At 40.5% G+C, this 24321-nt stretch overlaps 2 protein-coding genes across 9 annotated transcripts in view; both read right to left on the minus strand.

Annotated features, from left to right (window-relative positions):
* Positions 1-13209, minus strand: part of LOC106610765 (peroxidasin) — an 82957-nt gene extending 69748 nt beyond the window's left edge. For both annotated transcript variants that reach the window (XM_014210306.2, XM_014210305.2), the window contains exon 1: positions 12907-13209. In XM_014210306.2, coding sequence (XP_014065781.1) covers positions 12907-13091 — 185 coding nt within the window. In that variant the 5' untranslated portion in view covers positions 13092-13209. The remainder of the gene's footprint in view (positions 1-12906) is intronic.
* Positions 13210-14029: 820 nt separating this feature from the next.
* LOC106610767 (myelin transcription factor 1-like protein) overlaps positions 14030-24321 on the minus strand; it is a 127821-nt gene continuing 117529 nt past the window's right edge. For 5 of the 7 annotated variants that reach the window (XM_045723410.1, XM_045723409.1, XM_045723411.1 and 2 more), the window contains exons 19-23: positions 24097-24191; positions 21528-21631; positions 20137-20184; positions 17363-17425; positions 14030-16593 (exon numbers count right to left, since the gene is read on the minus strand). In XM_045723410.1, the coding sequence (XP_045579366.1) occupies positions 16453-16593; positions 17363-17425; positions 20137-20184; positions 21528-21631; positions 24097-24191 (451 nt within the window). In that variant the 3' untranslated portion in view covers positions 14030-16452. Of the gene's footprint in view, positions 16594-17362; positions 17426-19718; positions 20185-20245; positions 20354-21527; positions 21632-24096; positions 24192-24321 lie in introns of those variants that run through there. The other 2 variants (XR_006770930.1, XM_014210313.2) reach the window with 2 other exon arrangements.

Consider the following 24321-nt stretch of genomic DNA (forward strand, 5'->3'; position numbering starts at 1 on the left):
GTCTGGAGCCAGAGTGCTCGACACAGTGGCTTATCACCATGGAGTAGTGAGAAGACTGGGAGGAAGTGGAGGAGGGTCATGGAGTAACAACAGGAACATATCGGGCAGACCTCCAATAAACAGTTCTTTGCTACTTGAGCCGGTCTGCCCGTCTGACTCCACAGCAAACAGACACCTTTCATCAACAGAAGATTGTTCAGATGTTGGGGATTCTTATTTTTTGCCTATTGATGTTCAGTTGAGGGTTTTTGAACAAGCTTCATTGACAGAGTCCATTAACTCAAGTTCATGTTTTGATGGCGCTGCTCCCCCTCCAAAAGCTTATCTGGCCACTGAAGCCAAAACATTTTAGCACAATATTCTACTTCTCACCTTAAGCGAGAACAGTAACACAAAGTAGCAGCAGAAACAGACTTGTCGGTCTTAGCACTGCAGATACTGTCGGAAATAGAAACCTGAACACAACACAGTTTTGATACAGTACAAACTTTTTGGATGCATTTGCTTGACTCCAGAGGGAAAACAAACTGAAAGTATCTTGGATCTACCGCCCAGCGCCCACACACATAAACTGTGCCACCCTGCCTTAATCGGTGTACTGATAATGATAGAGCAAGGTCCATGCTGTCTGGGAATACATTTATACTGAACAAAAATATAAACGCAACATGTGAAGTATTGGTCCCATGTTTCATGAGCTGAAATAAAATATCCCAGAAATGCTCTCAAATTTTGTGCACAAATTTGTTTACATCCCTGTAAGTAGGCATTTCTCCTTTGCCAAGATAATCCATCCACCTGCCAGGTGTGGCATATAAAGAAGCTGATTAAACAGCATGATCATTACACAGGTGCACGTTGTGCTGGGGACAATAAAAGGTCACTCTAAAACAGTGGTTCCCAACCTTTTTGGCTTACTGTATCACCAAATGAATTTTGCTCTGCCCGGAGTACCCCTGAAGTACCCCCTCATGTACATTTAACCAGTAGACCTATGGTCTCATCAGTCTTCTCAAGTACCCCCTGTGGATAGGCCAAGTACCCACGGTTGGGAAAATTGCTCTAGAATGTGCAGTTTTGTCACATAACACAATGCCACGTATGTCTCAAGATTGGAGGGAGAGTGCAATTGGCATGCTGACTGCAGGAATGTCCACCAGAGCTGCTGCCAAATAATTGAATGTTAATTTATCTGCCATAAGCTGCCTTAGAGAATTTGGCAGTACGTCCAACCGGCCTCACAACCGCAGACCACGTGTAACCACACTAGCCCAGGACCTCCACATCCGGCTTCTTCACCTGCGGGATCGTCTGAGACCAGCCACCCGGACAGCTGATTAAACTGTGGGTTTGCACAACCAAATAATTTCTTCACAAACTGACTTCAGTGGGCAAATTCTCACTTTCGATGGCCACTTGCATGCTGGAGAAGTGTGCTCTTCACAGATGAATCCTGGTTTCAACTGTACAAGGCAGATGGCAGACAGCGTGTATGGCATCGTGTGGGTGAGCGGTTCGCTGATGTCAACGTTGTGAACAGAGTGCCCCCATGGTGACGGTGCGGTTATGGTATGGGCAGGCATAAGCCACGGACAATGAACACAATTACATTTCATCGATGGCAATTTGAATGCACAGAGATACTGTGACGAGATCCTGAGGCCCATTGTCGTGCCATTCATCCGCCCCCATCATCTCATGTTTCATCATGATAATGCACGGCCCCATGTTGCAAGGATCTGTATACAATTCCTGGAAGTTAAACATGTCCCGGCTTTTCCATGGCCTGCATACTCACCAGACATGTCACCCATTGAGCATGTTTGGGATGCTCTGGATTGACGTGTACGACAGCGTATTACAGTTCCCAACAATATACAGCAACTTCGCACAGCCACTGAAGAGGAGTGGGGCAACATTCCACAGGCCACAATCAACAACATAATCAACTCTGTGAGAAGGAGATGTGTCGCGCTGCATGAGGCAAATGGTGGTCACACCAGATACTGACTGGTTTTCTGATACACGCCCCTACCTTTTTCTAAAAGTACTGTATCTGTGACCAACAGATGCATATCTGTATTCCCAGTCATGTGAAATCCGTAGATTAGGGCCTAATGAATTTATTTCAATTGACTGATTTCCTTATATGAACTGTAACTTAGTAAAATCTTTGAAATTGTTGCATGTTGCATTCATATTTTTGTTCAGTGTGATATGGGGAAAACTTTATGGATTATAAAGAGATAAAACATGGACAAACAGTAAAGACCTTTGATTGATAGGCAGGATGAAGGAAATACAGCCATGGGCAATGTTCCATCCATCCATCCATCCATCCAACCCCATCCACCCATCCATCCATTCATCCATGCATCCATCCATCTATCCATCTATCCATCCATCCTTCCTTACTTGAAGTAATCACTGATCTGTGAAAGCTATACAGTAGACCCTTTGCTTGGGGCAGTGAGGATGCAATTTAACTTGACACATGGGATAAACTAAGCGGGACATTTGTCCTCTCACCAGTGATTAATGAGCATTGACAGACGAACCATTCCTTCAGATTCCTACCACACTGTTGAAGATTCAGGCATGTAGTGCTATTGACTAAGGCCTTATGGAGTGGAATAAACCCTACTTTACAGTCCTCCAGTAGAACATAGACAGAGACCACAGCACTTGAACTCAAGTGGATATAACACTTGGCTCAGCAGCTGTAGCCCTCAAGAGCACATATGAAAGAATGATGGAAATACATATCACAGGAAGAAAATCCTTACCCAATTCGGCATGTAGTATACAGTATGTTAGAAATGTAATATGTTTATCTAGGATGCTTAGAAGCTAAGGACTTGTCAGCTCAAACAGCCATAAAGTAAACTAATAGCTAGGCTTTCCTCTGTGAGCCTTGAACAATGAATGTATCTGCCTTTAGCCTTAAAAGAGAAATCCTCCCAAATAAGCATGTTTCTTTGAGACTTTAGCCAGGATGGAGCTTCAACATAGATCTTGTGAGATCATGCATGCTTTGTCACATGCTGCATAGAGTTAACACTGTGCTGGTTGAGGAGACAAGCGGTGACACTGTGTCCACAGTGACAACACTTGGAAACAGGATGCTGCTCAGTGCTCTGCTGTTCAGTGCTCTGGGTTCTTGTTGGTTGGCTGCCCGTCCAGCCTCAACCATTTCACAAGGGAAATTCCACTGAGCAAATGGCCAAGCCGATAAGAGCCCTGGGCCTGATAACCGAGCCGGCTGTGATTACCACCGACACCAGGCAGACAGCAACTTTTTCAAAACCCAATATCTCTCTCTCTCTCTCTCTCTCTCTCTATATATATATATATATATATATATATATATATATATATATATATATATATATATATATATATATATCTCTCTCTCTCTATATATATATATATATATATATATATCTCTCTCTCTATATATATATATATATATATATATATATATATCTCTCTCTCTATATTATATATATCTATCTCTATATATATATATATATATCTATATATATCTCTATATATATATATTCTCTCTCTATATATATATATATATATATATATCTCTCTATATATATCTCTCTCTCTCTATATATATATATATATATATATATATATATCTCTAATCTCTCTTATATATATATATATCTCTTATATATATCTCTCTATATATATATATATATCTCTCTCTCTCTCTCTCTATATATATATATATATATATATATATATATCTCTCTCATGCCCAAGTTGGACAGCCAATGACTCTCTCTGGGCATGCATGACTCATACTTTGTTAAACAACAACATGGCAGTCACCCCACCTCGTTTCCTGAAAGAAGAACAAGGCCATATCAATCTTCAAACATGGTCTCTTAATACCTCTCTGTGTGAATCCTGCAGTATAAAAAATAGAAGGAGGATGTGTCTTTTCCCCGGTGGAGCGTCCACAGTCTATCAGGGTATGAGATGTGTCATCATCTCTGACATTAGATTTGGGCGGTATACCGTACACCGGGGTATTTTGAAATACCGGCGGTATGATTTTCAATACCGCCAAAAAGGAAAATTGTAACGCGCCGTATCACCTCTCCTGTAGCCGAGGGGACAGTGTTGTGGTTCCTTGATCTGATCTATAAGCTATGTATCAAAATAGCCTATTTTGCATTGATAAGCAACTGTCAAACAATATTCGAATTCCCCCCAAATGTATTTTGTTTGGAAGTAATAACGAGTGATTCAAGGCTACTGGTAAAAACAGCTGCGAGATATGCGCTTTTTCTCCAGACAAAAACGTGATGACTTAACTGATATGGGGGTGAATACATTGAAGCAGCATATTAAATTGGGAACATGTTGTAGGTTACACTGGCAAGTATGAGAAAGGTATTTTATTCAGAAGTAATAACTAGTGATTACTGTTGTGAAATGGTAGAACCTACTGTAGCCAACTAGCTAGCCGTGTGCTTTTTTCTCCATGACCAAAACGTGGTGTTTTAGTTTTAGCTTAAACGGGAATGAATACACGAGCAGCATATCAATCTGGGATAATGTTTTAGGTTACACCCGTAGGTATAACAATATTTGCTGGGCATATTTTTTAAAATTATAACTCTGATTATATCACATGGAGATGTGAGACGCTAAAAAGGATAGGAGCTTGCTATGTTTTTAGCCAGGCTGAATGGCACCAGATAACCGCTAAGGATCAAGATTAAAGTGGTCGTTAGGATCATGGTCGATGTAGTCGTTTTTATCCTGCCTGAGAGAATCAACCCAACGCTCCTGCAAGATGAAGTTAACCTCAATACCGGATACCACGTGAATACCAAGTGCAAAGAGTGTGCATGAGGGCCTCCTCGTAGCCTGCCGGCCCGTAATTGGTAAGTGTCAGCCGTTGTCCAGTGTGACGACAAATGTAGTAGTGGATCATGATATAATGAAATATCTCAATTTGTAGCACACTTTTCAATAACTCATCGTTTGGGATTGAATTTGATCATAATAAACCAATATTAGAGGCCAAAATACCAGTAAAAAAAAGGTATTTCTAGGGCAGACCAGGGCTTTGGCACTGCTAGGTTGCTACGCAGTAACTGACCAGCAGAGCTTGTGACTGGACACTGGAGGCCTAGCTATTAGTAGCAAGGGAAGGAGACTCTTCCTGGTTTTCACAAAATGAAAAGACAAAAATAAAAGACTTTGCAATGGATGGGAGTGGGACCAGCGAGGATTTCATGCTACTAAAAGGTGTCCGCTACTCCTTTTAGTAGCATGATACACTATGCACGCACGCACATAGATTAACGGAGTGGAGCTTGTAGTAATCTTAATTTATTTACATTTTTCCGCTTGGAAAGTGTTGTAACTTTATTGGGTTAGAGAGTTAATGTTTACAGTTAATTCATTGAGCTGTATCTAAAGATATTTGTATTTACAGTTATTTACACATGTACAAGACTAATTGTTTTAGAATTCATGTGATGGAGATTGAGAGAACCATGACCATATTTATGTTGTATTGGTTAGTATTGGATTATGCTACTGACTACAAGTACCAGAATGCCTTGCGACAGGAAGTAAGAAAAAAACCGAAAACATGGCAGTTATGTACAAGTGACAAGTGATTATCCTGGCTTTCGGTAGCAACTATATTATTTTATTGTTTTGTAGAATCTAAAGTACTAAAGTGTAACGTGAACAAGTATTATAACTAAAAGAAGCTTTCATCTCACAACCGACATCCCGAGTCATTACTTTGAAGATAGTTATTCTATAGAAAGAAATAGTGCCCACTGTGTGCACTGCTGGTAATACTGTATACCCCGGTATGGTACAGGAACAATATGAAGCTATGAAAAATACCACCCAACCCTAACTGACATCCTTTGATGTCTTTATACAGGAAACTATATTACTATCAACAGTCACAAAGATCTTATTAAGCATTATAAAGGTTCATTACAAGGGCTCTATTTCCTTCCACTGAAGCCCTTCACCGAGAACATGGCTGCAAATAGACATGCATGATTAACAACTATGCACGAACTGCCCTGGACATGCATAAAAAATCCTAAAATCCACAGGGGGAGAATCTGACTTTTAGGAAACTTCCTTAGATTAACAATCCTGCAATAACGCTATAACAACGCTATGTGAGAAATGCTGCAAAAACACTGGAACAGCGTTAGAATTCAGCAGCCGAGCTGTCCTCCCCCAAACCCCTAAAGGACAGCCACAGTAAGAGAGGGACAAGGAGGGTTCCTTTCAAGAACTATCTTCGGCCCAATCTCCCTGTGCAAATGAGCAGAGCTTTGGGGATTTCTGGCTTTGCATTCCATAATGCCGCAGAGACTGAACGCCTTACAAAGCCTGACTGCAGCAAATTCCACACAATGGAGCTCCTCTTTTCCCTCCCTCCCTGACTCCCTCTCTGACTCCCTCTCTCTCTCACTCACTCAGCCCACTGTTGTAAGCCATCAATGTCACAAAATAGAGAAGATAAAGGGAGAAAATGAAGGAGGGTTTGAGAGAAAAAAGGTCACCCTCTGATTCCTGCTCGACTACCAGGTCATTAAATCAACCCAGTGGGGCTCTAAGGACGGCACTAGAGAGGCTCCTAAATGTAAAGTCGCAAATCAAGACCATCTTATACAGATGGCAGGTTCCCTGCCTTGTAGTATGCTGCACAGTTCAACTTCCACCCCACCCCCATTGAACCCACCCACCAGGAACCTCCAGCTTCACTCATCGTGTGGACACTCATTCAACCTCTAACCACTCAGTCTGTCTTGTCACAGTCCATTCAGATCAACCAGCAGCTGCTCCTGTAAGCTACCACCTTTCTGCTGAAGATCCGGGTGAAAAACTAAACTACTTATTGATTCTCCAAAATACGATGCAAAACCTTTGACGTGAAATTAATTCTGATCGCCTGTGAGAGTGAACCAAAGGCTGAGCCTTCACATTTCATCCCGGCCTTTACCTTTAATGTTATTACAAGTCTACTACAGAACAGAGTTTCACAAGGGTTTGTTTGTAGTAATATCGTTAAAAACACCACATCCACCAGGGTGTGAGAGTAAAAACACCAAGAAAGGAGCCCATTTGAATAGTAAACATTTCATAAAGAGGCAACCTAGGCCATAACAAGCCACTTTATGAGCTAGCACATTGACACATTTACAACGGACAGATTCCCCGTTGCCATGGCGTTGCCCATGTGTTTATAATCAGGGTTCACTTTCACAATGTTTAACAAATTTCTGCTGTGGATGCCAGACCACGTGACAACACACAGAAACAAACATACATACATAAATAACAAGAGGCCATTCGTGAGGTTCCAGACAAGATATTAACAATGAAAGAACCAAAAAGGAAAGTCAATAACAATCCTGTATGCACTGCAGTATGTCACATAAACATTGTCCACATAAACCTCACAATTGCAAGACAAGCTGTAGTCTTGTGCAATGTTCCCTCAAAGAAAATGTGTCACTGAGCAAATTTCAGGTCTGCTGAGCGCAAACTTGAACGTTGTGAAAATTCTGGCACGAGTTTACTGTGAACACTGAGGCTGTATCCGCTTCAAGTTAGTTTTAACAGTGGTCAAGTAGGCTACTGTGGCTATTTGATCATAATGTAGGCCAACCAGAGTGGCCTAACATCAAAAACAATGGAGAAAATGCATCCCATAACATTTTTATATGGAAATAGCTGTTCTATCATTCAGCCTACAGTAGCAGCCAATGTTTGGTGATTCAATGTTGGCCTACATCCATGAGACTTTTGAAAAAAAACATGCTGGGCTTGACATTAACCTGTTTATCCACTTGTCCTTCAGACATGAACATGTTGTTGTGTTGTTTGATGCAAGAAACCACTTTACAAAATAAAATGCATCATTATTCCCCTACCATTATTACAAAGAATCAGACAAATGATGCTACCCTCTGCCTATTGGCTACTTAGCTTATTCAAGACCGTCTCAAAATACAACACTGCCCCTTAAAGACAAAAAAATATATTTTCCTGACTTGCTTTTCAAAGGTGTCTAGAAATGCACATGTTTTGTGCTCCTGTAGGAAGCAATCCCTCCCCCATTGCTGACTACAAATGATCTATAACTGGGCTAATAACTCACTAACTAGCAAAGGATATTAACAAATGTAAAAATGTGCACACGTCGCTACATGTAGCTCTGGCTTTGAGCTCAAAACAAGTGCATCTACTGACGACCGCTCATGCTGTAAAAACAGTCCAGTTCAAAGTGAATGGCAATGGTCTATTTGCATATAGGCTTACTGCATCTCTGATTGGTTATGGCACACCGGTCTGTGTAGAGTACGGCCCTGAGTCGCGCCTGTCAATGCAATAGAAACCTACTCCGTTGCATTCTGCCTACAACAAAATCTCTTGCATAGTTCGTTTTGTTTCGGTATGTTGCCTTGAAAGTGGCTAATATTGCGTTGATTCGATCACAATTCCCACAGTAAAGGGAAACGTTGATAGTGTTAACTAACGGGGAAAACTCTAGAGAGTTGAGTGAAGTTCAATCTCGTGCTTCTCTGCTTGGGCTGATATTTCTTCTGCCCAGCTGTCCCTTGGGAGCTGTGTGCCTGCGAGCAGCTTAGAGGGAACATTGGTCTTGTGTCTTTGTAGCTTAAAATGTGTCTTTACACAGCATTAGCAAGCGGAAGATTTAGCATCAACAACTGTGGGCCTGTGCGAGAGGATTCAGGAGAGTGGTTGACAAAATAGAGTTGACAATCCCAGAGCAGGAGTACAGCAGTATCGTCACAAAGAGGAAGGGCAGTAATTTACTATTATACCTCAAACAGAGAGTCCTCAGAGACAACAGCAAAAAAATAAATGTGGACCATCAAAGATGGGAGGGAAAAAAGACGTCCACCTTAATCTGAAAGAAAACCACTGAGAGTAAAAACAAAACTAAAAATGCTAGCACAGATTACGGTCCTGTGTGTACTTTGGGGAAAAATACCTTATTCCCCTTTTCCCATGGGAAGAGGACACATTTAAGAGATATAAGATAGTTATCTCACAGAAGCCACTGACTTTTTGAGAGCCTTGAGTGATTGGGCCAGGGTCCCTGAGTTCATTTGAGATTGACATTAGTAGAGAAACAAGCATTTGGGCAAACCTGACTAGGCTCAGAACATTTAGACACAGATGCCACATTAGAACTGGGATCAGTCGGGGCTCCAGCCCCAGCCCCAGCTCCAGCTTCAGCCCCAGCTCCAGCCCCAGCTCCAGCCCCAGCCCCAGCTCCAGCCCCAGCTCCAGCCCCAGCTCCAGCTAGGCCTCTTATGGGAGACACAGGCATCTGACACAATGCTGCCTGCCCTGCACTAACCAACCAAAATGTCAAAATCCATCACAGGAGAGAGCTACGAAGGGCTTGATATAGGGACTAGAGAGAGAGAAAGAGAGGGGGATAGAATAAGAGAACAACGGGGAGAGTGAACGAGAGGGAGAACGTAAGAGAGAATACTGTGAATGAAGAGAGAAAAAGAGATGTGGAGAGAGAAAATGGGCAAATGTGGTAGATTGAGAGGCAGAGAAAGGAGAAAGAGAGTTTGAGGAGATGCTTTCAAACAATAACAAAATACCTTCCCACAGTTCTGAGGAACCTTTAAGTGGAACATCTGACGGCGGTGCTCTATGCTGATGAGGAGGAATTTCCACATCAGAGATGGCACACTGCCAGGTCAGCACGAGGAATGCAAAGCCCAGACCTTCAGGGCCTAGCCAGCCAGCAGCATGTCCCCAAATTAACCTCTATATACAATACCCCCTGTCTCTAACACCTGTTTCATTAACAACCCAGTCACCTCTGCCCCCCAGCCCTCACAGCCAGCAATCAGCTGACCCCAAGGTCGGAGGGGCCAGTGTTTTGGTCCTGGGACTGTGGCTGAAATGAGTGAAGCTATGAGAAAGGGATTAAATCAAAATGTTGTATTTTTAGCCTCCATAAGGGTCAATAAAGCCACTATAAAGTACAAGGCACAGGACTGATGTCATAACTTGGTTCTAACCACACACAAAAATACACACTAAATTGTATCCTTCAAAGGAGCTACTGACTACTGTCTAATGAGGCTTAATGTGATCTGCAACTTCATATTCAGGGAGACAAATATTCCCCACATTCAAGCATTCCTTCTAAAGAGTGCTCGAGTTCTGTTGAAAAGTGCCTTGCAGCCCTGATGGCCAGGGTTGTGTGCACAATTTACAGTGGAATAATGGAAAGGCAGGGAGAGTCTCAGAGGCTAGCTGAGCTGCATTCATGTTCCGACAAGACTGAGCACAGGTAGGCAGGGAAAAGCGACAGGTGGCTGCTTAGTTCAAACCCCAGCGAGCATGAAAAACTTGTCAAACTGACACATTATTTGCCCTCCACAGCCCTCCTCTGAACAACACTCAACAGTGACAGATTCAGAGGAGTCCAAAGGAGGGAAGAAGAAGAAGGGGGATCAGCACACCAAACCATAAAACAGTTCCCATGGCAGAGGGGAGGTTGACGTGTCCTGGGCATCTTGCAGAGTTGGCAGGGAGAGCAGTGTTCTGTGGCTGTAGGTCTGGCCCATTGACTCCCTTTGAGGCTGGCCTGGAAGCTTGCATATATACAGTACCAGTCAAAAGTTTGGACACACCCACTCATTCCAGGATTTATCTTTATTTTGACTCTTTTCTACATTGTAGAATAATAGTAAAGACATCAAAACTATGAAATAACACATATGGAATCCTTTAGTAACCAAACAAGTGTTAAACAAATGAAAACATATTTTATATGTTAAAAAAAAAACTTGAATGAGTAGGTGTGTCCAAACTTTTGACTGGTAGTGTCACGGCCATCGTATGAATTGGACCAAAATGCAGCGGGAATGTGAATACTCATCTTCTATAATGAAGGAAAACGTAAACACTTAACAAAACAACAAACATCGACGAGAACCAGTCCTGTCAGGTGCAACAAACACTAAACAGGAAGCAACTACCCACAAATCCCATAGAAAAAACACCCCTCTTAAATAGGACCTTCCATTAGAAGCAACGAGGAGCAGCTGCTTCCAATTGAAGGTCAACCCAATAAACACCACATAGAAATAGACATACTAGAACTAACATAGAAATAGACTAACAAGAACATAGCCCAACAAACCCCGAAACACTCTAAACAAACACCCCCTGCCACGCCCTGACCAAACTACAATAACAAACAACCTCTTTTTCTGGTCAGGACGTGACAGGTAGTGTATGTTAGGGAGGCTAATTATGTGCACGCTGTGCCCGTCGTTGAGGCTGAGTTTTTCCTTTGTGCCCAGCTTCCTGCCTGAAGGTCTTTATTTGCACAGATGCATGCAGGTTTCGGAAACGTGTCAAAATCACATGGGTCAATTAAAAACAAAGAGGGCACATATTCCAGAGATTGGAGTGTTTTGGAGTTTCAGAGCTTCTGTCTGGCTGTGAATTCTGTCTGGCTGTTCGCTGGCACTTTCAGTCTTTAGCTGCCGCCAGTGGACCTATCAGGACGTATCAAAGAAGTGCAGAAGTGCCACTACTGCTGAAGGCACCAGGGTCACAAACTGTGCTTCCATTCATTTGAGACATGTTTAAACCACAGTTTGACCCTCTAACACAGACCCATGCCTGCCTACTGACCCTTTAATCTGGTTCTCCAAGAAGCCAATGACACATCCATGACAATACTATCTTGCAATATGCTGAATAGATAATATAATAACAGCCTATAGGAGGAGGTCAGAGACCTGGCAGTGTGGAGCCAATATAACAACCTCTCCCTCAACGTGATCAAGACAAAGGAGATGATTGTGGACTACAGGAAAAGGAGGGCCGAGCACGCCCCCATTCTCTTCGACAGGGCTGTAGTGGAGCAGGCTGAGAGCTTCAAGTTCCTTGATGTCCACATCAACAACGAACTGTCATGGTCCAAAGGAAGGAAAGGTCATCCCATGGTGCAGTTTCTCACAAAGCTCACATGCGGAGAACTATATTAGGCTTTACAATACCCCATATGATCCAACAACGTCAGTTCAACGTCTAGTTTTGATTTATATTTGGTTGAGTTGTCAACTAACGTGAAATCAACGTGAAATCAAACAAACATGTCACCCTGTCATTGGATTTAGGTTAAACCTTGGGTGAAAAAAATATGAAATTCCCTTATGTTGATTACTTTTTGCAAAGTTTCCACGTTGATTCAACTTCATCACATTACATTTTTCTGTGGCTGACTTCGATAGCTGTCTAACTCCCCAAAGAACGATCAGTGGGCCTAGCTCAGTCACTGGCAGATGTCAAAGGTGTCTTGGATCTTTACTAAGGCACGTCCCTTCCAAAGGCTATGCAACCGACAATGCTCTTAGGTCCAACGAAGTCTTTGACCTGCTTTCCGTACTGTGGGTAGCCTATAGGCTGAAAAAAGTTATAGTTTTTCTTTAGTGAGTCAACTGAATAAACGAATGCTAGACAGATAACGGATAAGCATACATATAAGATAAGCCTACAAAACTAACTCGATGTGATGAGGAACTTAAAAACTATCAAAACTCCCAGACTCCATCATTGCAACTTTGAATAGGCAACCAGAATGGTGGTCTGGTCCCAAAGATGATAGTACCTCTTCTCATCTTGCTTTCTCAACTGTGGTTTAGATACGGAAATATTAGATAACGTCTAACTGTTTAAATTATTATACACCAAACAAAAGAGATCGTATAACCATCTCAAAGCGCTTGGGTTGATGTGACTCCTCCAGAAATCAGTGCATTCATTCCGTTCCCTCCATAGCCTACTAACTTTTCCCGTTAGATACGACGTGATGTTACTTACAGGATGGTTGTCGACGGAGCAACAGCAGGTACGGTTTCCAGGTTTAAATGCATACATCTCACGGTAGTGCGAAAACATAAACACCGACTTGGACAAGAATATACAGGCTGCGGGCCACTGGCGACCAAAATCAGTGCTACCGCGACTACAAAAGGGGATAAGACTTGACCCGTCGACAGCGCCATTGCTAGGGAGTCAGCAGCGCAGAGAACACACCGCCAGCAACCCCTTTTGCCGAAACTAACATCGGCTGAGTTATAGTAAAGCTAGGGGACTCAGCTGACTGAGAGAGAGAAAGAGAGAAAGAGAGAGACAAAGAGAGAGGGGAGAGAGAGAGAGAGAGAGAGAACTAGGGCAGTGTTACAAATTATGTTGGACAGGGGAGAAACTCCTGGTTAATAAAATGATACTTTGTAGCCTGCATCTGTATAGAGATGTCCGATTTTAAAAATGTATCAACTATGTAGCCTAATAAACCAGTGGTACATACAGTTAAGCAATACTAATTTTGCTTAATACTATTACAAATAATGATGTAATAAATAAATAAAAAAACGTGTAAATTGCTTATTCAGATGTTATTCCCATGGAACCTGGAAATGATGCCCTAAAATGTTGCCAGTTTGTCTCTCGCTGGGTGGAAAGCACTCTATTGATGTGTCTATTCTGAGCCAAATATGCAAACAGATTGTCACAACATGATATGGTTTGGGACGTTATAATGGTTTAGGGCGTTATAACGATTTAGGACGTTATAATGGTTTAGGATGCAGGTAAAAACGTTTGTCCAAGAAATATGACGTTATACAGTGCTCTGTGCTGCTCTCTGCTGGTTTTCGTGTGGATTGACAATGGTACTTGTTACAGTACTTGTAACAAATCCACTTTATAGCCATAAAAATAAACGTCAAATTTACCACATAGCGTAAAGTGAATCCCAAGAAAGCTTTATTCTTATTGCAAAACATCTGAGGATTGTTGAGGAATAAAACAACTCAGCGATTCTCTTGTGTATTGAAAAAACCCATGTGAATGAATGCAGCCTTTAGGTGAATGGGTTCCAAGAACGGTGGGTTTTGAGCATGAACAAGGATGACCAAGGATGATGACTAGACATCAAAGCTTACAGGCCTGTGGCAACACAATTGTTCTTTATTCAGAGTAAGATGTGTCAACATCCAGCATGACAAAATTTTTACAAAGTTCACAATTTAAAAATGAAATATCACAGCAACTTGTGATCTCACACATTTATAGCAAAATTAAAATGTCAACAAATCCATGCTGTGTAGTACAAAAATAAATTAAACTTCAGTTCCACAGATAGCACAATAGTTTATACAAAATCCTGTCTTCGTTCATGAATACTTAAATCAACCTCAAAATGAATAAGATAGAATAAATAAACTCTGATGAATTCACAATAATTTATATGAAAATTCAGCATACTAATATGTGACACCTTTTGTGTCCCCTATGTAAATATTCACAGATAACTTTTTTCAAATGTGATTTTATGTACCAACGGTAGATGAGCAGCCGGTTTGTGCTTTAAATCCCTTTCCATTGTACTGATAATGAGAATTAATTCAAGAACTGATACTAACTAGTACTCTACTGAAAGCATTACTATATTGGCAAAATGCTGCAGACACGATGCTGTGGAGAAAGGCATATGCAGCCATTGACAAAGGAGCCCTAAAAGAGGACGTAAAAGTACAATAGATGAGATCAGTTGAACAACAAGCACCTTTGCATTAGCTCTTAAAAGGCAAATTCTCAACATGGTCGCTAACAACTAATAACACAACAGAAAGAGGGGCCGCATACAGACATGAAACTGCATCCCCCCCGATTCAGAGTAAAAAAAAAAAGAGAATACGCCCTCAATTTACTTCTTCTTTTTTTTTACCTTTAATTGATTGACTATTTAATTTGTACAGTGATTAGATATAAAGTGCTGCTGGGGATTATTTAGTACTCATATAACATACCAAAATGAAATAGCATCATTGTTTAACATTTGATAATACAATATTAGTGGTATGGTTATAATCATAATTTCTGATTCAAATCCCTGTAGTCTCCTTCAGTGGAACGAATTCATCACCTAGTGGCTTCAAGCAGTTATTTGCTCCAATCGTGTTTCAAAGGAACACCTGGAAATTGCACACCGCCACATGTTAGGATAGTATCTGTAGGACAAGTGCAAATAGTCTACTGGCACATAAGTGGGGACAATGGCCCTGTAAGTCCCGCTCTTTCTCATACTCTAGTATAAATACTCTTTACAAAACTCTTGTTACTCTCCGCTTAGGCTCTCAGGTACTGCTTACGTTTCTGTAGAAACATCAAAACATGGAAACAAAGGTGTCCTTGTGCAAAATTGTATGTAAAGAAAGTGGAACTCGTAAAGCATCTTTCATCTTTAAAACTGAATGTTCAACTTAAATACTTTTTTGTATTGAAAGGTTTATATAACATTTTATATTTGACATATAGTGAAAAGATTCATTTGTTTCCCCCCTATGTTTATAAACAGGTAATTGCATATACCCCCCCAATTTGTTTTTTCATCCCATACCTATTACAAACATATGATTTAGATATACATTGCTGAGACATTGCCCGATTCTAGCAACATAAGTTTTGACATTTGAACCAGAACTAATACTAAATGCTAGAATGATGCCTTGATACTCTATTTCCATTATACATCACATTGTTGCTGATTGAATGACAATGGGTATCTACCAACACAAAAGATCAAGAGTGAATAGTCCTTTTCAAGACAATGGGATTTCCACCATTGGGTTTCCGTGTCATGATGTTTACAATAAAACTATAACATTCATACAAACATCAAGTCCGTTTCTTTCCATACTCATTTCCAACACCTATTAAAAATGCCCCCACCTACAGCTACCAACCTTTAAAAAAGGTTTCAAAAAAGTACTTTGCCACCAAGTCTTGCTATTCAACAATCTGCACACAAGAAGAAGAAAAAACATCTTTAGAATTCCAAAATCATCCATTGAGGAAAAGATCATTGAAAAGTCGCTACCTCCTTGCAGTTCCCTCTTGATTTTTGTTTTGTTTTCACTGTCCAGAGCAGCTTTTTCATCTAAAATCTTCATCATCAAGCATTAAAAATAACTAAAGTCCTATGTTAATCATCTTACTGTTCAGAAATATACACAAAAAATGTGCATACACGAGCAGCTAGAAACATTACATCACACTATTTCAGCTCATACAGTATGAAAACGTACAAAATGTGAATGTCTTCAAAAACTATTCTGCCACTTACTTTTTTTTCTTCAAAGCAAGACAAAAAAAAAGAAAAATCATTATGAAGTTTTCTAAGCATAACATTTCTTTTTTTTGAAGATCAAAAATCTATATCTAACACTGTATGATAAGTTACAGCAGCAAACTATGAGGCGTCGTCCTATCATGTCACTTCTAGTTCTTTCCTGTGGATGTTGTTTTCCTTCACTCCTCTTTGAGAAGAAGCTCTGGCGTTTGCTGGGCTAGCGGGCTGGGCTACACTTGGATTCCTTGCACCGCTTGTTTGATGTTTTCCAGCAGGGCTTTGTTCTCAGGGCTCTGGTACTGCTCCTGGTTGGTGTACATGTCTGTTAGCGTGGTCACGTAAGCATCAAAGTTCTGATCGCTGATCGGCTCCTGTGAAACATTTCAACAACACCAGAATTAGGTGAGATCATAAGAAAAAGAGGTGAAAAAGAGAGAACAGAAGACAGGCCTAAAAAAACTCTAAAGTCATCCTTTGAGGAGCTTAGCCTTACAAACAGTTTTTTTTAACCAACATGTTTTACCACAGATAAAACCACTTGAAACGAACTATTCTCTGAACTAGGCCTTTTCATATTTAAATGCTCTAAAAATGATAGTGATCGAAATAAGGTGTCTTGCAACAGGTTAAAGGCTGAGAGGTGGTGGTTTTACACAAAGATGATCCACACAGAGTAAGATGTCATGCAGCGATGTCCACATTAGGAAAATAGGGTCATGCTGCAGTGTCAATACGCATTGTATGTACATGCACTTTGCAACCAACAAGGGCACTTTGCTTTTGCTAAAACAAGCTTTTTCCATTCAAACAGATGATCATTGCGGGTTAGAACATTTGGAAAAAAGGGACATTCAGGAATGGAAGTGATTCAGGATTTTTTTTTTTTAATCGCATCAAGAGATGTAAGATGACTGGGAAAAAGACATGGTCACATGAATTAAAAACAGATGGACATGGGAAAGACATTAGGAGGACATGAATGTGAGAGATTCTGAACCAGACAGATTACTAACTCTACTGATTATTAGGGTGGCACTGACACTAGTAGCATATTATTGTGGCCATATGAGGAAATAAAGAGCAGGATTAACAGAAAGAAAAGCAGTGTTAGAGTAAGAATATGATGAATGATTGTCTTACTATCTGATGCATCTGTAAGCAGCTGTTATTTCTAATGGGAGCCTCTTTGTATGCAAGCGGTTTCTATGGGGGGAAAGGTTAGTTACTGTTAGTTGGTGCCTAGTTACTGGTACTCTCTCAAACAATCACTAGATGGAAGCATTTTAGCTGCAGTACCAACAGCACATCTAACAAAATGTAACTTTGAAAGAAATAAAGGCAAGACATAGCAAAGCATACAGTACAAGAATACATATGTGGCAGCGAATTGGGCCTGCAACTGAATCCAGCTCACAACATAGTCAGAATGATCGTAGCATCTGGAATGATATCTCATTGTGTTCATACACAAAGGTTACACATTTTTAGATGAATAGATATCGTTTAAAAAATGTTTAAACTGTGATAAATGGCAGCATTATGGCTTATAAGAAAATGGCAAAATGGCGATTTGTGAATAACACGGGCATCAGTCATAGTTTTTGGACCAGTGCTATTTTGTCCTTCTTTTTCTAAAGACTATAGGGAAATTTTATTATGGATGCTTATGGAGAAAGGCTGTTTTTGGCATGCCCTAAAATACCTTTAGCCCTACAGTAAAAACAGACCTGCAATTATAGCATCACATGTACTGTACTATGAAAATCCATGATAGATCAACAAGTTAGTTTGTTGAATTTGCAAACATAATATAGCCTGTAGCTACAGACAAGAGTCAAAATGGCGGAGACTAAGTTTCCATTGCACTGAAAACAGGCAGGTACAGAAGATAGAAATATTTTATAAACATCTTTGTTTAAGACTGCCTCTCCAATCTGTCTATATGTTGGATATCAGAAAACATTATCAGCAGGCTGTTGTTTGGTCACCATTGTAAGTCTCTGCATGTAGAAATGGACCCCTAATTCATAACACAAGCCTCATATACAGTGCCTTCGGAAAGTATTCAGACCACTTGACTTTTCCACATTTTGTTAGGTTACAGTCTTATTCTAAAATTGATTACATAGGTTTTTTTCTCATCAATCTACACACGATACCCCATAATGACAAAGCAAGAACTAGTTTTTAGACTGAAATATCACAATTACATAAGTATTCAGATCCTTTACTCAGTACTTTGTTGAAGCACCTTTGGCAGCGATTACAGCCTCAAGTCTTCTTGGGTATGAAGCTACACGCTTGGCACACCTTTATTTGGAGAGTTTCTCCCATTCTTCTCTGCAGATCCTCTCAAGCTCTGTCAGATTGGATGGGGAGCGATGCTGCACAGCTATTTTCAGGTCTCTTCAGAGATGTTCGATCGGGTTCTAGTCCGGGCTCTGGCTGGGCCACTCAAGGACATTTAGACTTCTCCCAAAGCCACTCCTGCGTTGTCTTGGCTGTGTGCTTAGGGTTGTTGTCCTGTTGGAAGGTGAAGCTTTACCCCAGTCGGAGGTCCTGAGCACTCTGAAGCAGGTTTTCATCAAGGATCTCTCTGTACTTTGCTCCGTTCATCTTTGCCTCGATCCTGACTATTCTCCCAGTCCCTGCCGCTGAAAAACATCCCCACAGCATGATGCTGCCACCACCATGCTTCACCGTAGGGATGGTGCCAGGTTTCCTCCAGACGTGATGCTTGGCATTCAGGCCAAACAGTTCAATCTTGGTTTCATCAGAACAGATAATGTTGTTTCTCATGGTCTGAGAGTCTTTAGGTGCCTTTTGGCAAACTCAAAGCGGACTGTCATGTGCCTTTTACTGAGGAGTGACTTCCGTCTGGCCCTTCTACCATAAAGGCCTGATTGGTAGAGTGCTGCAGAGATGGTTGTCCTTCTGGAGTGTTCTCCCATCTCCAAAGAGGGACTGTAGAGCTCTGTCAGAGTGACCATTGGGTTCTTGGTCACCTCCCTGACCAAGGCCTTTCTCCCCCAATTGCTCGGTTTGGCTGGTCAGCCAGCTCTAGGAAGAGTCTTGGTGGTTCCAAACTTCTTCCATTTAAGAATGATAGAGGCCACTGTGTTCTTGGGGACCTTCAATGTTTCATAAATGTTTTGATATCCTTCCCAGATCTGTGCTTCAACACAATACTGTCTCGGAGGTCTACGGACAATTCCTTTGATCTCATGGCTTGGTTTTTGCTCTGATGTGCACTGTAAACTGTGGGATCTTATATAGACAGGTGTGTGCCTTTCCAAATAATGTCCAATCAATTGAATTTACCACAGGTGGACTCCATTGAAGTTGTAGAAACCTCTCAAGGATGACCAATGGAAACAGAATGCACCTGAGCTCAATTTCGAGTCTTATAGAAAAGGGTCTGAATTTTTGTTTTTAATTAGCAACATTTAAAAAAAATATATTTTAGCTTTGTCATTATTGGGTATTGTGTGTAGATTGCTGAGGAAATTTTAGAATAAGGCTGTAACGTAAAAAAATGTGTAAAAATTCAAGGGGTCTGAATACCTTCCGAAGGCGCTATAAAAATTCCCCATTTCAGTTTGGCTAAAATTAGCAATAACCTATTTTTCATTAATCTAGGCTTTAAGCCCCAGCTCAACTCAGCATGCACAAACTGGGTCCTTAAGGGCTTCACAGAAATGCAAATAATGAATAGGTAAATACTGTACATAGATAAGTATATAAATGAATCAATTCATATGCTACAGTTTGTTTGCTTATAGGAACTTGCCAGGCTGTTGTTCTTGGTGTTCCCTTACCATATGAGGGAGCTGGATATTAGCTAAACTGTTAATCAGTGTCTGGCTGAGACCTGCCAGCTCATGCAGGAGAGATTCATTTTGCTGTTCAATCACCTTGTTTTCTTCCTCTATTGACTTCAGATTAGACTCCATTGTGGTAATCTAGGGAAGGGAGGGAGTGTGAGAGAAGAAGAGGGTTACGGGTAAAGGTGGTGGTTTTTACCTGTGGTTGTTACAGCGGAGCACACAGGGTGCAGTTCACATACCACGGGCAGCGGCACACCTCAGACACGCCACAACTCACGGTTGATTGGCTGGCGTGCAGCCATGTCTATGGCATCATCACACGGAGAGATGGATGTAACCGCAACAGAGCAACATATGTGAAGAGCAATGGGCAAGCATGGACAGATGCAATTCAACACACTGACAATCACACAAATGTGCTTAACATTCTGTGGGGTATATTCCAACACATGCTTCAAACTCAATTTTAGCACAAATATGCCGTCCCACTGAGCACAGACGTCATTTCAACGTCTAGTTTTGATTTACATTTGGTTGAGTTGTCAACTAATGTAAATTCAACATGAAATCAACAAAACTTTTTACTATGTCATTGGTTTTAGGTGAAAAGTTGTGAAAATAAATAGACACAATTCCCTTACATTGGTGACTTTTTGCAAATCCAATCAGTTTTCCACGTTGATCCTACGTCATCATGTAGATTTTTTTTTTAATGATGTGGAAACAATGTTGATTCAAACAGTTTTTGCTCAGAGGGATGTGCCTCCAATGCACTGTTGTGCTCAAATGTTTGAGGTCCAAAGGTCTACTACAGGTTAGAATACAGCCTGTATTTCCAAAGTGAGATCAAATTTGCATGCATTATCAAAAAGGCAAACTGTATTTGAACATATTGTGAAGCTCTTTCCGTTCCTTCCTTCCTGGATTTGAAAGGAGTGTTTGATACATTCTTGATATTGAATTTTAGCTTCTGCAGATCACATACACACATAGTTGTATAGAAATCCTATTATACTAGCTGTGAAGCTGCTGCCCCTGTTCTCTTTCTAATGGAGCTGTAGGATGTTTTTGTGGACTGGGTGTTCCTCTTTATTGGCTGGGAGTGATTATGCTCTCTCTATTTTTCAATGTTTGGCACGCAGGGGGCCCCAGAGGAAAAGTGCTTTATAATTAGGAATGCCCCACTTTGTTAAACCGCATTCTCCCAGATGTGAGATATGCTAGGATGTGTCTCACTGATGGTAGATCATGTACGACGATTGGACAGATTTTTTCCAAACTGGAGTCCCTTTTCTTGTGAGTGCTTTAGCGGAGGGTAGATTAATTTAGGTGTACGCTGTGCTACAAATACACACTTAGAGTCTAGGAGCACTGACGATAGCAGAATGGTGTGCCACAATGGGTAGAAACTGAACGGTAAGCATGAAATGAGTCAAATATTCAAGGCAACAAATGGCGTGGTACTTGTACTGATTTACCTGTGTTCTAAGTTTGATCATATCTGCCTCCACTTGTGAATTGGATTCACTTAAATCTTTGATTTCTTCATCCAGCTGTTTAATCTCTTCCTCATTCTCGATTCCTTCAAAAGATAATACAGTGAACAATTATTAGATAACTGCCACCCACTCCAAGCCCAACAAAATACCTCAATAATCTGTCTGGTGGGTGAATGAGAGTGTGATAGAAGCAGAGGGTTGCACATTCCGTCACAATATTGTTTTGAACATTCATTTTAGGACTGATGCCCGACTGAGCATTCTACTCCAAGCACTGCCAACTGGAGCATTAAAAGTGCATTACAGTGGCTTGGAAATAGAATGACACACAACCTTATGGAATAATCCTTGGATAGCTTTCAGAATTCATTGATAAAATGACCCACATGGAAAACTAAAGGCACAGAAACCGTAAATATCTAGGTAACAGGAAATACATTTATTTCCATGACAAAATGAAAAAGTAATTTTGCACTGATCAATGTAGATAGTTTCAAATACATGCAACTTAAAAGTTACATACAGTATCAGAGACTTTTGATTTGAAATCTTTTGGACATCAGAGCAACCTTGAGGGAATCTTATTTGAGTCAGAAAAGAATGTTCATATGATCGGGAAGATCTACAAAACCTTGCAGAAAGCAGATCCAACTAACAATCTCTTGGAAAAAAATATAAATGATTGGAACCAAGATTTTAAAAGAACTGATGTTGGCACAATATGGTGCGAAAGTTGGAGCATAACTAACAAAATTACAGTTAATGAAAATGTACGTATGAACTAATGTACAGAATTTATTATACAAGAGACAAAATTCACAATTTCTACAGCACAACAGCAGAGTCATGTCTCAAGTGTAAAACTAATAATGACTCAATATTCCATACTTTCTGGGAAGGCTATAAAGTTCGGATATTGTGGGCGGAGCTAGAAAGTTGACTGTCTTACAATGTAAACTGTATTACAATGTAAACTTACTTTTAATAAATCTGTCTGCGTATTTCAAGACATGACATATGGGAGGGTAGTGAGATACACAATGGGCTGGATGATTCTTTTCTCATCACAATTTGTTTTTAAACGTTTAGTAAAAACTATCAATCATTGCGCCATCATTGACACATGGCAAATTTCAAATGGTATATTATTGAAATATTGAAATAGCATGGGCGACTGAGAAAAACTAATTGGTACAATTTAAGAACAAGTGACCAACAATAATGCAGGCACTAGGGATGGGGGTGTGAACATGCAGGTCTGGGCATAGGAGATGTGGTCATTGTTTGTGGGTGTCTGTGAGTTGTCGTTTGTATGTATACTTTTTTTTTTTCTTCTGGAATGTAGAAAAAATTCTGAAAGAAAAAAATATGTTATAAATGTTTTTTTTAAATCTAAAGAAGGCAAATAATTAGTAGGACAACCTTTTGTCGTAATTTTTATGTTGCCAGATTAACTTAGATTAGATGCATTATAACATTAGCTACGTAGCTTAGATTGAGAGGAGACCACCAGATTTTTAGCTAGCTAACATTAGCATTTCAAGCTATTTTTGACTAACTTTGCTAGCTAATGACAACATTGCCATCTGTCTAAAGTAAATTTGATGACATGATGTTGATTGCAAAGTTGTTTCCAACTAAATGTTTGCCTACTTTAGCAATGTCATCTATTTTAGACAAAAAGTCATTAACCCCATTTCTACTTTTGGGCATCAATATGTCTGCAGCATCTGTAGAATGTTGACAACAATGGCAACGACATGACCAAATGACGGAGGTGCAACTCTTAGATGTAAAGACACAGATAGAACAATGAGGTTTAGTTATAAAAATCTTTGGTAAAGAGGTCAATTGAACTCGACAAAAACAATGGAATTGACATGGAAACGCGTGAGGGAAAGGGCCGTGGGGGAAAGATCTCAAGTGACCCTCATTGGCCACCAGCAAAATGTGTCTACATTTAGGCTATTGTTTATTTGTGTATTTCACAATATGTTGAGGTAAAAATATAATGTTTGTATGGATATCAACCAATCAACTTCATTACAGTTAAAAACAACTTTGACAACAATCAACGATTTCTGAATGCTAGCTATGCTAACCAGCTTATACGAAGGGGAATTAGCATTTAGCAGTCACTTATTCTAAACCTGAAAAGGGACAACTTCTCATGTAATGCAGCAAATCTGTGAGCCTGTTACACTACATAAATAATGACAGATTTGACTAATATCCACTTTGTAAGAACAAATTTGTTGAATGTGCGCCAATCTGGTCATTGGAACATCAGCGTTCCATTGACTCCTTTACCGCATCTATGAATAGCCTAATTGTCACAGGCGAGCTTGCTAGCTCAGAGGCTGTATGGATTTCTGTGATTGCTGTATGGCAATCCTGGACACTTTGTTTCAGATTGGGATTCGATTTAGGAGTTCATTACACATACACACTCCTGATTGGCTCTTTATATTAGATTGTGATTCCACTCAGAAGCTCATTACACATGCACTCTCCTGATTGGCTCCATTGTGTGTATGACAGTCATTACCATTGCTGGTGCGCTGTTTTATTGTTAGCATTTCAGACAGTCCAGACAGTCTGGCTTTTTTCATGGCAGACGTGGCACGCGGACAGCCTGACAAACTAGGGGAACAGATGAGAAAATAGTTACACACAAATAGCACATATTTTATTTAGACACACACGCACAACCTGACTGGATAGGTGAAAGCATTGGCTCCACGACATAGCTTTCACAAAGCCTGTAATGTCA

The sequence above is a fragment of the Salmo salar genome, chromosome ssa09 (genome assembly GCF_905237065.1).
Source record: "Salmo salar chromosome ssa09, Ssal_v3.1, whole genome shotgun sequence".
Lineage (NCBI taxonomy): Eukaryota > Metazoa > Chordata > Actinopteri > Salmoniformes > Salmonidae > Salmo > Salmo salar.